This window comes from Dermacentor silvarum, chromosome 1, assembly GCF_013339745.2.
Source record: "Dermacentor silvarum isolate Dsil-2018 chromosome 1, BIME_Dsil_1.4, whole genome shotgun sequence".
NCBI lineage: Eukaryota > Metazoa > Arthropoda > Arachnida > Ixodida > Ixodidae > Dermacentor > Dermacentor silvarum.
The window spans coordinates 125,804,366-125,819,117 of NC_051154.1; the positions used below are offsets into that span (position 1 = coordinate 125,804,366).

The 14,752-nt window shown below is 46.9% G+C and overlaps 1 protein-coding gene across 1 annotated transcript in view; it reads left to right on the forward strand.

The window, feature by feature from the left end:
- LOC119436004 (tyrosine-protein phosphatase non-receptor type 1-like) overlaps nt 1-8,059 on the forward strand; it is a 72,537-nt gene extending 64,478 nt beyond the window's left edge. The window contains exon 9 of the mRNA XM_049673265.1: nt 6,149-8,059. Coding sequence (XP_049529222.1) covers nt 6,149-6,194 — 46 coding nt within the window. The 3' untranslated portion in view covers nt 6,195-8,059. The remainder of the gene's footprint in view (nt 1-6,148) is intronic.
- Nucleotides 8,060-14,752: the final 6,693 nt, after the last annotated feature.

Here is a 14,752-nt window from a genome sequence, read left to right on the forward strand (position 1 = left end):
TTTCTTGGTCACGGCACGCGTCTGATAGTGTAACGCTGAGTAGCAGATAAAATGCTGTTATTCCTGTTTTAGTTGAAGCCTATATTGCAATCGTGTCATCCACAACTAAATAATTTCGTACCTTCAGTCTTGTATGTAGCAATGCTTTACGACAAATATTGTTTTGCACCACCCAGACAACTGATGAGCATATATATATATATATATATATAATGTAAAGGCAAGCTCAAGTTTTCTCAATCAGCCCTGAATAGCTCTCCCGCAGACATAGAATTATCATCCATGTTTTATGAGATTAAGCTTGCGTTTGACCTCTTTCTGTTTTTTTTCTAGTGTGCGTGTTAATTTCTTTTTTTTCGTCTTAACTGATCTGTGTTCTGTTACAGTGCCCACTTCATTTCATTTGTCACGCACACGTGCGATATATACAGCAAAACCTTTTCCGGAGTAAACAGTGTCAGTGCATCAGCTTTGTTGCTCGCCTTCGCCGTGCTCTTAATTTTTGCCATGAACAGCAGCCATGATATGGAATGTTGTAATTTAAAATTAAATTATGTTTTATGTGCCAAAACCACGATCTAATCATGTCAGGCACGCCGTGCATGTATTATGTAGACCACCTGGGGTTCTTGTGTGCCAAATGCATGGCACATAAGCATTTTTGCATTCAGTCTCCATCGCAACGAGGTCGCTGTGCCGGTAATCGAACCCGTGACTTTGAGCTCAGCAGCACAACGCCAGTAGCAACTATAGGCTACCGTGGCGGGTAACATAGAATTATCTCTGAAAGTCGGCAGCACCACTCTACACAAGTTTCTTTTTCACAGAGCTTTCATTCCCTTCTGCATGATATTTCGGCACATCTGGAAACACGGGACAGCATTCTGTGTCAGGTGCGGGTGACTGATTTCGCGGCACTTCCACAACTTCACCATTGATTGTGCGGTGACAAGTGCTTTTTCGATGAACATTAGCTGCTTCGAGGTATGTTTACAAGTAACGCGTTCAATCAACGGTGCACTTCTAGAATACCGTCAACACATTGCACGCTGGCGCGCTGGCTCAACGTGCGCATGGCCGCCTGGGGGGCCCTACGTGCTCCCGACGATGACGGCGCCTCAGAGAAACCCTAGCGGCGGTCAAAATTTTCTATCACATTTCGTGTGCTACTCTCCCACGGCGCACATGCGGCGTCCGTCACACTGCCACATCTAACCACCATAGTTGTAGGCTGGTTTGGCAGGCAGTTTACCTGCCTTCTTCGGAAACTGTTCTCTTTGCAAGAGAAAATTTCTTGTTAAAACTACCTACTGAATCACGCCTCGTACTAAACATTAGGAATGATCTTGCAGTCTAGTTATTAGATAAGCGTGCTAACATGCAGTGTCGCATGTTGCACTACAATCGCTCGAGCCACTGGCTACTTCTGCAGGTAATTTTTGCAGACTTTGTTTAGTGTGGCTATGTATGCAGAATAGCAAAACAGCTGGGACACTTTTATTCTGCTTCTGTACACGCTTACAGCCCAGGCTTTCCCTGATTGTGCCAAACCTTGGGAGAAAATGTGTGGGAACGCAAAGGTAGTTTCAGATGTTGGAAAATAGTGTGGCCTGGTTTAATGTCCATGACTGCTGAATCAGCTTGGCCTGTGCATCATTTTAGCTTGTTTGATGAGAAGGATCTTTCGGTCTTTGATGCTGGTGCTCTCGAGAAGCAGCGATCTAGGGAAAGATTTTTCACATTACTTTGAGCTCAACCAGAATTAACCAGCCAAGAATTAAACAATAACGGAGGGTCTTGCGTGAAAGAATCTTACTGTATGTTGGTGGGCGTTATTCATTCTAGTCGTGATTCTTTTGTTTATTCTGTGCAAATAAATACTTAAATTTAATTATCTAACTTCTAAGTAGCTTAATAAATAAGGGATCAGTGAAAATGTTGTGGAGGATGTCAAGATATGACCAATAACTCTGTTTAAAGAGATGTTGGTTTTGTGTGGTTCTTTTTTCCAGTGGTTAAAAAAAAAGTTAAAAAAGTTTTTTTTTCAGCATGAAGCCCGGGCTCAGAAAACGTGACAATTCGTTTGCACGACACTATCCGACGCATCCGCAGCTTTTAAGTGCATATTCGTTACTTATCCAAGCGCGAAGCCTTGGCTTTGAGTGTACGTAAGATGCACAGTGTACTAGATGACGAGGTTTACGTTTGAAATCACTGCTACAGCTGGTGGAGACGTAATTTTAAAAATTTATTAGGTTTTCTTTTTGTCGGGAAAAAAGGACCATACTAGACATAGGTTGCTTTAAGTGCTGTTGGTCATTCCTCGACATCCTCCAGAACCTTTGCTGGGACATTTTATCTGCTAAAGAGGTTAATCCTCTGATGCATGGATAAATAATGACTGGTACATTTTTTTCATATATTCATTTACGTGCTGGAAAATATAAAGCAAAAAATTCCATATTTTTAAAGCCGGTATTAAGGGTAACACTATGTGTCCTCATAAGAGGACAACCTGCAGTAAAGGAATAAACATGCCTCACATGTACACGTCAGTGAATTGTGGAAAACTAATATTTATTAAAGTACAAACTCGTATGTGCTGTTCATAGTAGAGCTACTTGCCATGGGACCATCACGTGGCGACGCGCATCTTGTGCTGTCCTCCTCCTCGGAGCTACTTGATGCATTCAAGTCCGTGATCAGCTCATCGCAGTCATCTGAATCACTCCGTCTCTGGAGTCAGATCAAATAGCACACCGAGTTTTTTCGGAACTCATTTTTATGGCGAGCTCATGCCATACTATTGGTCTCAAACTATTGGTCTATTTCCTTGCAAGAAACAAGGAAGCAAGTTGCGGAACCGATTTTTTTTTTTTTTTTTTTTTTTTTTTTTTCAGGATTGGTTCGAGTTCACGATTTACAATTCGGGTTCAGTTCCAGAGAGGAAATGATAATAGTTCGGACCGGTTCGGTGCTCTCTAAACCGGAATGAGTACATTCAGGGAACTTCGTGGGGCCCTGTGCGGCTATCCAATGCATTACTCCACCACCCCATCTCTAAAATTTCTTCATTGGATCCTCAAATGAGTACTGACACAAAGTGGTTGTCCCCGCCCCTTTTTTATTTTGCTGTGTTAGCTGCTGGCTCCTTAAGCACACCGAGACGTCAATTCCTCAAACGTGCAACAAATGATGATTTATAGTGCCAAATGGGGTGCGACCTCTTGGCATGGGTTTGTTTGCATGGGCTCCTCTAGGGGGGGGGGGGGGGGGGGGGACCATGATAATAAGGGGTGTGGTGATCACGTGGCATCGATGTGCGTGTAGGTGCTATCTATGGTCAAAGCTACGTTATGATCGTCTTGTCAAGAGCTTTAGACGACGGGATAATACGGCAGAGACGACGAGAGGGGCACTGCGTCTTGGAGAACCGACTGCAGAAGACCAATTTCGTTATCCTGTGCCGAATGAGAAGCCAAGGGTGAAAGAGGAAGGAATGGCCTGTGCGGCGTGTGTCCATATTTCGGAGACACGATCATTGTGTGGCTTGCAACCACTACACCAGGCTGACTGACTCTTGCATAGTAGGTTTGTGATGCTACGTCACCACTACCTGTGATTTTCGTGACTTCATTATCACTCTTAACCTCACGCACTCAGATGTACCTTCTACTTCAGATGCATATTTGCCTGTACCTTCACGAGGCGCTCGTTTAGAAGGGTACCCGTAGACGCGCCGTTCTTGCAAGATCCAAAACACGCAACTATTAATGCGGCCGCAGTATTTTCCATGCGTAATGTAGAAACCACTTCATTTTGCCTCTTTCGCCGCAAGCAGCCCTGACACTTGATAGCGATTGTACCAGATTGAACATGAAGCTCATAGTCGCGCGCCCACAATATTCACACACTTCTAATGATAACTTCGTGCACAAGGCCCATATCAGCTTGGGAATTACTGCCTGCCGACGATAGGCTCCGATCAGCACGGACATGCGTATTGCGCGTGCCCCATCCTGCGCTGTAGGTATGTGTTAAACGAGCCGTCGTGACGACCGCTCTATAAACCGATCTATTGAAGCCATGCCATTATGCAGTAGGAAACTTCTTGCACCGGATAACCAGGCTTTGTTACGCTGGCTACGCTAAGGGCGTGCTTGCAGCAGTCGCCGTAGAATGCCAAAAGAGCACTGGATGCCGTAGCAGCAAAGCCGAAGAAGGAAAAAAGAAAAAAAAAAAAAAAAAAAAAAAAAAAAAAAAAAAAAAAAAAAAACACCAGGAGAAAAGTTGCCGTTGTATCAGTAGCGTACCCAGGATCTCTGCCAGGGGGGGTTGATAGTTTGCCAATACCATCTAAATAGCACTAATTTCAGTTTCTTCACGGGAAATTGTCAAAAAATGCGCTTTTTGTGAGTGTGCAGACGATTGCGCGTCTTACATCTTGCAGTTGCAGTACTCAAATGTGCAAGGAAAGAAAAGGGGTTAAGCAAAAGAGGGGGGGGGGTTAAGTCGGCCTCAGGGGGGGGGGGGGGGTTACAACCCCCGAACCCCCCCCCCCCCCCCCCCGTCGTTGCGCCACTGCGTTGTATATACAGTCGAGCGCCTCAACAACGAACGCCTCTACAACGAAATGACTTGTATAACGAAGGAATAATTCTGTTCCGGCTCTATTGTGGGCTGTGCGGTGCGCGACCTTCACAACGAAGTGGCCTGTATAACGAATGATTTCGGAGGCCCCAAGCACTTCAGTAATAAAGGCGTTCGACTTCACACGGCCTAACCCAATTAGCTAAAAAAGACAGCAGACAAAGAAGGGGGTTTGCTTAATCTCAAACGACTTATTCAATGTGTGAAAGGGTCAATAATGCCCAAAGAAGTGACCAATCCGGAAAAAGAAGAAAAAAAGAATATTCTGCCTGCCAGAAAGGGCTGATCTACTATATAGCTTTATCATGCGGCCGACGATACATTGGACAAACGGGCAGGTGTCTAAACGATAGAACCACAGAACATGCAGCATATCTTTAGAAGGCACCCCCGCCGGGCATCTCGCTCCACCAACGCTATTGCCATTGCGCCGTATTATTTCACATCAATACTTTAGAAAAAAAGTAATGTCAAGCTGACGCACGAAATTTCAGGATACATGGCCATAGACTAGATGCTATAAACGGGAGGAATTGATAGGGCATCACCGCGCCATCGATTCTACTAACGGAAGAAAGAAAGGCTACCTGCGCAAAACCACTCAACTTAGAAAATATGGGCGTGACAAGAAGAAATGACACTGCGTTGGTTGTTTTCTGCTATGATATGCCTTGAAGCAAATTTTAAACGTTCATTAGCTGTCCAGCGGTGTGTCGTGTGTCTTTGCCTGATGTCAATGTCAATTTTTTCTGCTAGAAACCTTCTTTGCAGTGTGCATCTAACTAGTTCAGGCAAAGACCATTCTCAATTTCAATAATTGATTCTGAACACAGAGGAACTGCATACGTGTGTTAAATTTCAAACAGAAATGACGAGCCGTTTTGTTTGCAGCAACAGGTTTAAAATTTAATTCAGTGGTCGATTAATAAATGTTTTGAAAGGCTCCGAAGGCAGTTTGAAATTTTTCTACGGCGCCCTAATGACACCTGCAACTTAGAAAGTTCTCAAGCACGTTTCTCGTAACGCACATATACGGATATCTGAAAACTGACGTTACAGTCTTAGAATTACTAATTAAGTGGACATGTACGTGCTGAGCACTGAACAGCTTCATTTACACAATTGCACCATGTGACATATACCGTACTCAAATATGTTAATTTGTGAACTTTGGTTGAATAGTTAATCGTCGTGCAATATTGTCCCCAGCACGTGTGATGTGTCGCCTTCTGAACAAGACGGCTTCCGCTCGGCAGCCGTAACGTCCTTTGTTGTTTAACCTTCTAGTTTTCTTATTTGATCGGGGTCTGTTTTTTAACATAATTATGCTATGATCATTCCCGACCAGATTAGCCTTCGGCAAACCCTTGATTTCAGAATTACCTCGCTGAAACACCTGGCAGCATAAGGTGGGGATGTGGCCGGGCTATTTCTGAAGCGGCTCAGTGATGTGGGTGTCAAACTGCTTGGTAATATTCATTTTTCTTTTTTTTTTCAGATTACGGATCGCGCCCTACTGTCTCTCGGAGAAGGACTTACCGTGAGGTCTCGCAACGACAGAAAGCAGAGCAAGTTGCTAAAGAATGAAGGTTTGAAAAGCAGGCGTAGAAAACACCGACAAGGGAAAGGACAACACAAACGCGGACTATCAACAGAAAGGTCGCAACATGGCGGATCGATGTATGCCAATCCGAGCAATTCATGCACCAAAGACGGCGAAGCTCTAAAAGCGAGTTCCCCGCACTTCAGAAGTCATATAGAAGTCTGTTTTGCCGCTGGCCGAAATATACCCAAGGCTTTGCAAATGCTTCACTATATCCGGGGCGATAGTCCTTCACTGTATACCTCAGCCTTTTCAAATGCTTGCACTATATCCGAGCTTATCGTACTTCTATATCATCTGTTATATCCGAAACATGTTCCTGCATGCTGTGCTCGCTATACCTTTCACCGCCGATAAAAAGAGCGCGTGCTCTCGCGCAACCCAGTTGCGGGACGCGTTTGTTTCCAACAGTAAATAAATTAAAATACCTTCGGTGCGAACGTAGTTCTCACAAACTTTTGAGTTTTGCATATGGCGTTTGCAACGGTAAAATAAATATTACAGCGAAGCTGTTAAGGGCTCAGTCTCCGATGGTCGTGTTGAAGAAAACTGTCATTGGCCGTATGCTGTATGTGCGAGTGAAAGCGCGCGAGGGATGCGCGCTTTCACGGGGAGCGAACGCACGGCGGAGAGCAAACGCGACTTCTTCCGTCGCGCGAAAGGCCGTGGGGGAACGGGAGGAAGGGAGGGGAGGCAACGTTTAGCTGCGGCACCAAATGCGTATCTTGCGACCGGGCGCAAGGGGAACTGGCGACTCAATGAGTCTGAGAAGATATAACATAAAAGGCATGCGCTGCCGGTGTTTTGTTTCATGACATTTGTTTATGGGCTGTCATTCTCAAAATTCTGAGGAGCTGTATAAACTTGGACATGCAGCAGCACCAGCAACGTGCAGAACTGTTGTGACGGCGGCGGCGTTTTGCCCGCGTTCGCACCGAACGCGCGCGGCGTTGGTGACGTGTTTATGAAGAACATGCCAACCTTTGCCGTACACCCTATGGCGGTGTACCGTAGCGACCATAAGGCCATGGTCCCTGTGGTCACTAAATAAATGAAAACCACCGGATCATATATATTTCTCATTCTTTAGTAGTTCAAATAACCAATTACACCATCACATCTTAATGGTCGTAACTGGAAATACATAATTCCCACCATAGTACAGCTTCGCTGGTCTTCCATCTCCACCCCAGTGGAAGGGCTGACAGTTTTTTTTTTTTTTTTTGTCAAGTTTCATTAAACATACAGGGCTATTCCAGAGGTTGTGAAGGTAGGCAATGAGTGACAGTGCGAAGGTGGAACTTGGCGTCCGAAGGTTTAGATGGCTGTGGTGGAGGGCTGGGTAAGGATTGCCCTCCTCTTCTCCCGCCTCCTTCTACCGATGTGGCGGCTGCAGTAGAGGACCCCGGGTCGCGAGAAATGCGCTGGTTATTGGTTCTCTTCTCTATAAGGAATTACGAAATGAAACAACAAACGCTACCTAAATGCCCTCACTGCAATATGCACCTTCAAGCGCATCATTCCGTTAATAAACCGATTAGCTTTCTAAAAGCGTACGGCAATTCGCTTACATTGACTGTCATCGTCGATGGTTTCTGCTCAATTTTATGGTGCTAGCACCTAGCGGCATTATGCTTCTCAAGGAGCACATCGGAAATCGGCCTCAGGCAAGCGGAAGTTGAGATGTCTCCGAAACCTTGAGAATAATAAAAACCCGTCTAAAAGCATGGTAATGGTTCAAGAGTTGTATAGGATAGATACGAGGTCTGTTAGAAAAGTAGCCGACCTTTGGCCGAAGAAAACAAACTGGCATAACTGAAGCGTTGAAAACCTAAACGCCCTCAAAGTAGTCTCCTTGGGACTCCAAACACATCTCCCAGCGGTGCTGCCATTGTTGGAAGCATTCCGAGAAGGCCTCTTTTGGAATGGAGTTTAGCTCAGCTGTCGTTGCAGCAATAATGTCCTCTCTTGTCTGAAATCGCGCTCCTTTCAATAGCCTCTTGATTTTGCGAAACAGCCAGAAGTCGCAGGGGGCCATATCAGGAGAGTAAGGAGCCTGTTGAACTACAGGAGTCTGGTTTTTCGCCAAAAAAGTCCGAATCAAGTGTGAGGAATGTGCAGGAGCGTCGTGAAGGATGCGCCAATTTCCTGTTGACCACAACTCCGGTCTCTTGCGCCGCACAGCATCACGTAGACGACAGAGGACATCCCTGTGTAGTACGCTTTGGTGATTGTTTGACCCTGTGGTGCGTACTCGTGGTGTACCACACCGCGGGAGTCAAAGAAAGCAGTCAGCATCACTTTGACGTTGATGCGCAGTTGGCGGGCCTTCGTCGGTCTTGGTGACGTGGAATGCTTCCACTGTGACTACTGGAATTTGGTTTCCGGTACGTACCCGTACACCCAAGACTCGTCACTAGTGATTATGTTGTTCATGAAGTCGGGGTCACTGTTTGTGGAATTCAGCATGACCTGTGAGACTTCAACACGAAGTTGCTTTTGCTCCACCGTTAGCAGCTTCGGCACGAATTCCGCCACAACTCTCTTCATGGCCAAATCTTTGGTCATAATGAAATGTGCAGAAAAAGTGCTGATGCCCACCTCTTCCGCAGTTTCTCGGATAGTCACACGACGGTCCCGCATCACCACAGCGTTCACTTCGGCAATGACCTGGCCAATTCGGCATGTTGATGGCCGTCCGGAGCGTGGCTCGCTCTCCACAGATGTGCGGCCGTCTTTAAACCGGTTGCACCACTCCTTAATCTGTGTGCTGCTCATAGCATCGTCACCGAAAGCCGTCTGAATCTTCCGAATGATTTCCACTTGGCTGTCGCCCAGTTTCTGGCAAAATTTGATGCAGTAGCGCTGCTCCAGTCACTACGTCATTTTCCTTGCAATAAAAAAATCGACCAGAGCACTGCGCACTACTTCACTCAAACGCTGCTGTCCCCAGCGACTGACGCTATCGGCAGGCGGGAAAAAATTCGTGCATGCGCACGAAGGTTCAAGGTCGGCTGATGCAAGCGCGCGTGTTTCATATCCATGAGGTGTTCGCAAAAAAAAAAAAAAAAAAAAAAAAAAAAAAAGGTCGGATACTTTTCTAACAGACCTCGTATGATATAGGAGCATACGCTTAGTTAAGGAAAGGGCCACTTAACCGTCAGGTCTTTCCCAGTGTTATGATGATTTACTATCATCATCAGCAATGGCTCGAATGTCGTCGTCTTCTCCACAGCTGGCTTGTTGGCGCCCCTAGGCGCAACCGCTCGAACGTGATCGTGTCACTGCTCACGCGTTCGTCATCGTCGTCATCTTCTACAGCTGGCTCCGTTGCCGCTTCCATTCCAGCATAAAATTTCACTTCTCTTCTGTCGTCGTAATGGTGAGGCCGCGTTGACAGGGGGGGTATGAGCCATTCATTGTTCGTGTCCTAACGCACGCTCCACCGGCGCGTTAGGACTCATCGGCAGTTGCTCCTCTGGGTGGGGTATAGGAGAAGGACGTGCGTTAACCTAAGGTCTAGGGGCTATATATATATATATATATATATATATATATATATATATATTATAGCGCCATTAAAGACACCTACGGGGAACAGTAAGGCCGCCTAAAGTTTTTTTTTTTCTTTGTGTAGCGACAAACACGGACGCAAGTGAAAGACGAGGACGAAGAGTGTTGGCAGTGGCGCACCGACGGGGGGGGGGGGTGTTGTAACCCCCCCCCCCCTCACACACACACACACACGCGCGTCCAGCCCCACAAATCCAACGTGTACCTTCAGTGCTCTGTGCGCATTGTCATTAGAATTCAGGAGGTGGCTTGAGGTCGAATTTTCCTGATTAACAAAAACACTCTATCACTGTCTTGTATTTATTCATTCACGCTTAAATTACTTTGAGTTACACGCTGAAGAAATAAACATCGTCATCATCCTTGATGTCTTTATTATAATTATTAGGCACTTTATTTGCTGTTGGATTCCTCTGGCTAAAGCAAGGAAATTGCATATTATGCAAAGTGCTTGCTTCCCCCCCTGGCAGAGATCCTGGGTGCACTACCGGTTGTTGGTGCTCGCGCTCGCTCTGCTTTGCCGTTCACCGGACCGTTTTCGTGTCGCCTGATTATTTATATAAATCACGCCCTGGACGTCTGCTTGCATTTGGTGGAGGTTGCTGGTTGCACTCGTTACCCTGGAACTCCCTACCCGGATTCTACATCCAGCATCGACTATGCCTGATGACATGGCGCCGCAAGAAGCTACGCCACCCACGGCTGTCATCTGTTCCGGCGTACCAAGGCAGCGCGACCCTGTTACATTCAGTGGCACCGAAGACCACGACGTGGAGGACTGGCTGTCCTCCTACGAACGTGTGAGCGCGCACAAGTGGAATGACGCCGACAAACTCGCCAACGTCATATTTTACTTCAGCGATGTGGCCCTTCTATATGGTTTCGCAACCACGAAGTTGACGTTGCGAACTGAGCGTCTTTTAAGGAGCTTCGCAGAGGTATTCGGCCGACCCGCTGTGCGCAAGCTCCGCGCCGAACAGCGCTTGCGTGGTCGCGCCCAGAATTCTGGCGAAAACTTTACCGCCTACATTGAAGATGTCGTCGACCTCTGCCGCCTCATCAACCCTTCCATGAGTGAGGCTGACAAAATCAGACAAATTATGAAAGGCTTCGAAGACGACGCCTTCCACAAGCTCGTTGCGAAGAACACCCAAACGGTCGCCGACATGATTCAGCTCTGCCAAAGTTACGACGAGCTGAGGAAACAACGCATTTACACGCGGCGCTCTAACTTCGACACGACAAACATCTTGGCTCTCACCGTTCGCGATGATTCAGTTGACCACAGTTCCTTGCTGCAGCAAATACAGCAGTTTGTTCGCGAAGAAGTGGCACGCCAATTGTCCCTTGTGTCGTGCATCCCGGAGCCTACGCAATCACTCGCTCCCTCGCTTCGACACGCCATTCAGCAGCAAGTTTCCGAGGCGCTGCCTATTATTGCCCAATGCCCAATGCCACATGCACAACAGCATCCGCCTGTCTCCGCCCCTCTGACCTACGCTGAAAGGCAGCCAGGCCTTGGGCTTCCTTCGTCAGAGATCCCGGGCAACCATCAAGCGCCTTCTACGTGGCACGACCTCCTGTACGCACGGCACCGCTCTCTCTTTTGCGTCCCGTCCCACCACCTGCAAACCCTTGGCGTACTGCAGACAACCAGCCGATCTGCTATTTTGCCACCTTCCTGGCCATGTCGCACGCTTTTGCTATCGCCGCGACTTCCGCGCACTTGACGGCGACCGAAGTGCAGGCTACGCTCAGGGCGTGATTTATATAAATAATCAGGCGACACGAAAACGGTCCGGTGAACGGCAAAGCAGAGCGAGCACCAACAGCACTCTTTGTCCTCGTCTTTCGCTTGCGTCCGTGTTTGTCGCTGCATTTGTGATAGCTCATCACCGACGCCGGCGTCCGGCTGCGCGTTCTTGCCGATGCCCTGGTTATGGCGTGTACCCCATGGTCATACGGCCGCTTCGGGGCTCCGACGCAGGTTGCGTCGCTGGATGTTCTTTGATTAATATCCACGTTGCCGCACGCCGCTTCGGGGCTCTGACGCTGATTGCGTCGCTGGCTGTTCTTTTACAGACATCACGCCGCCGCACGAGAACCGTTGTGGAACTTCCCTTGACAGCTTCGCTTTAAAACTATCTGCGCTTGCACTAGGGAACGCGGCGCAAACCCGTCAGTCATATAGACACACTCGACAGGTAACTGTTTGGGCATGACATGTTTTTGACCGCTTCACACGCGGACATGTGAAAACATGTGTCCGTGAATTCTACGCCTGCCTTTTCAAACTACGAAAATCACAAAGTCACCGTTTACTTTGTTCTACCACGAAATCGCCGTTGACTCGTATTTTCCTTTGTACAATATTTAATAATAAAAGAAGGCAGCACGCGTCTGGTCGCTTGCGTTTCCTGAAACTGGCGGCGCAATCCTGCGGGAGGAGGCATGCAGCGTGTCGGCAGCCGCATGGAACGCGCTTCCTACGTATATTAGCCGTCACCAATTTTGCCTTTCTCGATGACCGCGTTTTAATACCGGCAAAAATGTGTGCTCTGTGCTTATCTACAAAAGTGTATGTCGCATATAGAACGCATTTCAGCCATTACGCTGCGCGAAATAGACGCATGCACCGGCGGTGGTAGACGCCACGCCGAAATTGCTCGGAATATGCGTTCCGTGTGGTTGCCGCTTACCCTGCCGTGACTTGCTGATCAATGAGAGTGGGCATCATCGGGTCGTTAGCTCAGAATATTTGATCTTTTAAAGCGCGCTTGGTAAGCTAGATAAGTTCAGTTTTGCAGAAAATTGACTTATTGTTGATAATGTATTGGAAGAAACACTTGACGCAGTTGTTTCCATGTTACATGGTTCCGAATTTTCAAAAGAAAGCTGACGAAATGCGAAAAATTTCATTGAGGGCTTAGCTTACTAAAGCTTTACGTGCGCCTATAGTTTGCAGCGCTTTCAAGCGTGTTTTCAACGTACTATACGTCCGCATGGCACAGGTTATAGCATGATCGGCGAGAAACACGAGGCTTATTGCTTGCTACCGCGGTGGCTTACCATCTTACTATTTGTCAGGCTCTGACTGGGTGCCGTGGCCGGTCGCTTCTTCGCAGCTTACATACGGGATTCGTTTTTTGAAAACACGGTTCAGAGCGCTCCATTCCAGGCGTGAATGCATGCTCGTATAGTGCCTTCACCTTTTGTTCTTAATATTTTGTCATATTTCCTAGGCTCTTTTGAGTTTGAAAAAAAAAAAAAGAATGAGTGACGTAATGGGTATAAGTTCACCGACAGTCGAAACAACTGCCCCGAGTAATGCTGAATCGCCTGTATTGTTAAATACAGTGAATACTGTATTGTCAAATAAAAAAAAATTGCTCTTTTTCGCAATTACAACTTATGTTCCGTAATAAAGACAAATAAAATTGCAATTTCTTTTTGTCTAGAAGCTGCTTGCTAAAACTAAACACCACATAAGTATTCCGAGTAACTCGCGACAACTGCGACCAATGTGCTGCTGGTTTGATCCGTCTATGAGTTTCACATTTTAGGTTCAAGTTAAGTGAAGCACCTAGCAGGCCGAGTTCAGCTCCTATAGTAGCACTACAAGCTGTATGTACCGTCTACACTGAGCGTCAAAAGAAGTGGAATGAACTGTCATGTATGGGTCATCTTCGACAGCTTGGTGTCGCAAAGATTGATGGAGGGCTCTGTAACGCAAGAAATTAGACTACCTATACAACCGCATTTTTTTTTTTTTTTGCCCCGTGCAGGCTTTCCATCCTCGTGAACATGAGGGTGAGGGGGGGGGGGGTCATAGCATGACGCCTTAAATTTCCTTCTGGCGCGAAAATGCGTTCCAATATACGTACCACCCAGATGGGAAAACTTAATGATTTATGCACGAGGCATGCAGTGTGGAATAAATAGATGAAGCCAATGAATATACGAAGGCCTTGCAGTGTTGTTCGTCCACGGTTCGTCCTGTATTTGGGGCCCTACCAAATGGAAGCAGGCCTGCGGGTGGCTTTTCGTGTAGAAGATGCGCACAGCGCAAATTATCCTATACCGCTGCGTCGTAGACGTTTCTGATTACTGTTTCCTCAACCGCCGTGTTGGCGTTGTTTCTTTGGCGTTGCGCTGCTAAGCCCGAGGGCGCGGGATCAAATCCTAGCCGCGGTGGCCGCGTTTTGATGGGGGTGAAATGCAAGAACACCCGTGTACCGTGTATTGGGTGCATGTTAAATAAATCCAGGGGGTCAAAATTAAACCGGAGTCCTCCACTACGGCATGTCTCAAAATCATATCGTAGCACGTAAAACCCTAGCATTTTTTTTTTTTTTTTTTTTTTTACTGTTTCCTCAAACGCTGCATGCAGCTTGCATGGTCGCTTGTCGCATTGGATCCTATGCACTATGTCGACAACCGTATCTTGTTCAGTATCGAACATGCCGGAGAGTCGCCTATCTGCAACGTCGCCTATATTTGTGCGACCCGTCTTCGCAATATGTGCGAGCGCTTCCCACTATGCTATAGCTATGCTTGCCGGCATGACACCTCGACACCATCCCGGATTTTTTCTATGGGAGATCAACGAAGAACTGCTCCGGGACGGTGCGCCCGTTCTGGTTGATTGAGGATAAACAAAGAAGTTGCCAGACCGCAGGGATTCGTTTTCGTCAGGAAACGTTGAGCAAATTATGTGATTGCACTGGAACTCGAAATGTCTAAAGCTGTTCAAATAAATTTTCAAATTTCACGATACACTTAATCTTAGTCTAACGGTGAGGCAAGCTTCTACGCAAATTGCATGGAATATGTTTACGGCCTTAGCTCTTTTTGGAACTCTTCCGAGGAAGGTATAATTAGAACATGTAATTGTGCGGCGCAAGTTTATGAGATATTCAGTCTTTT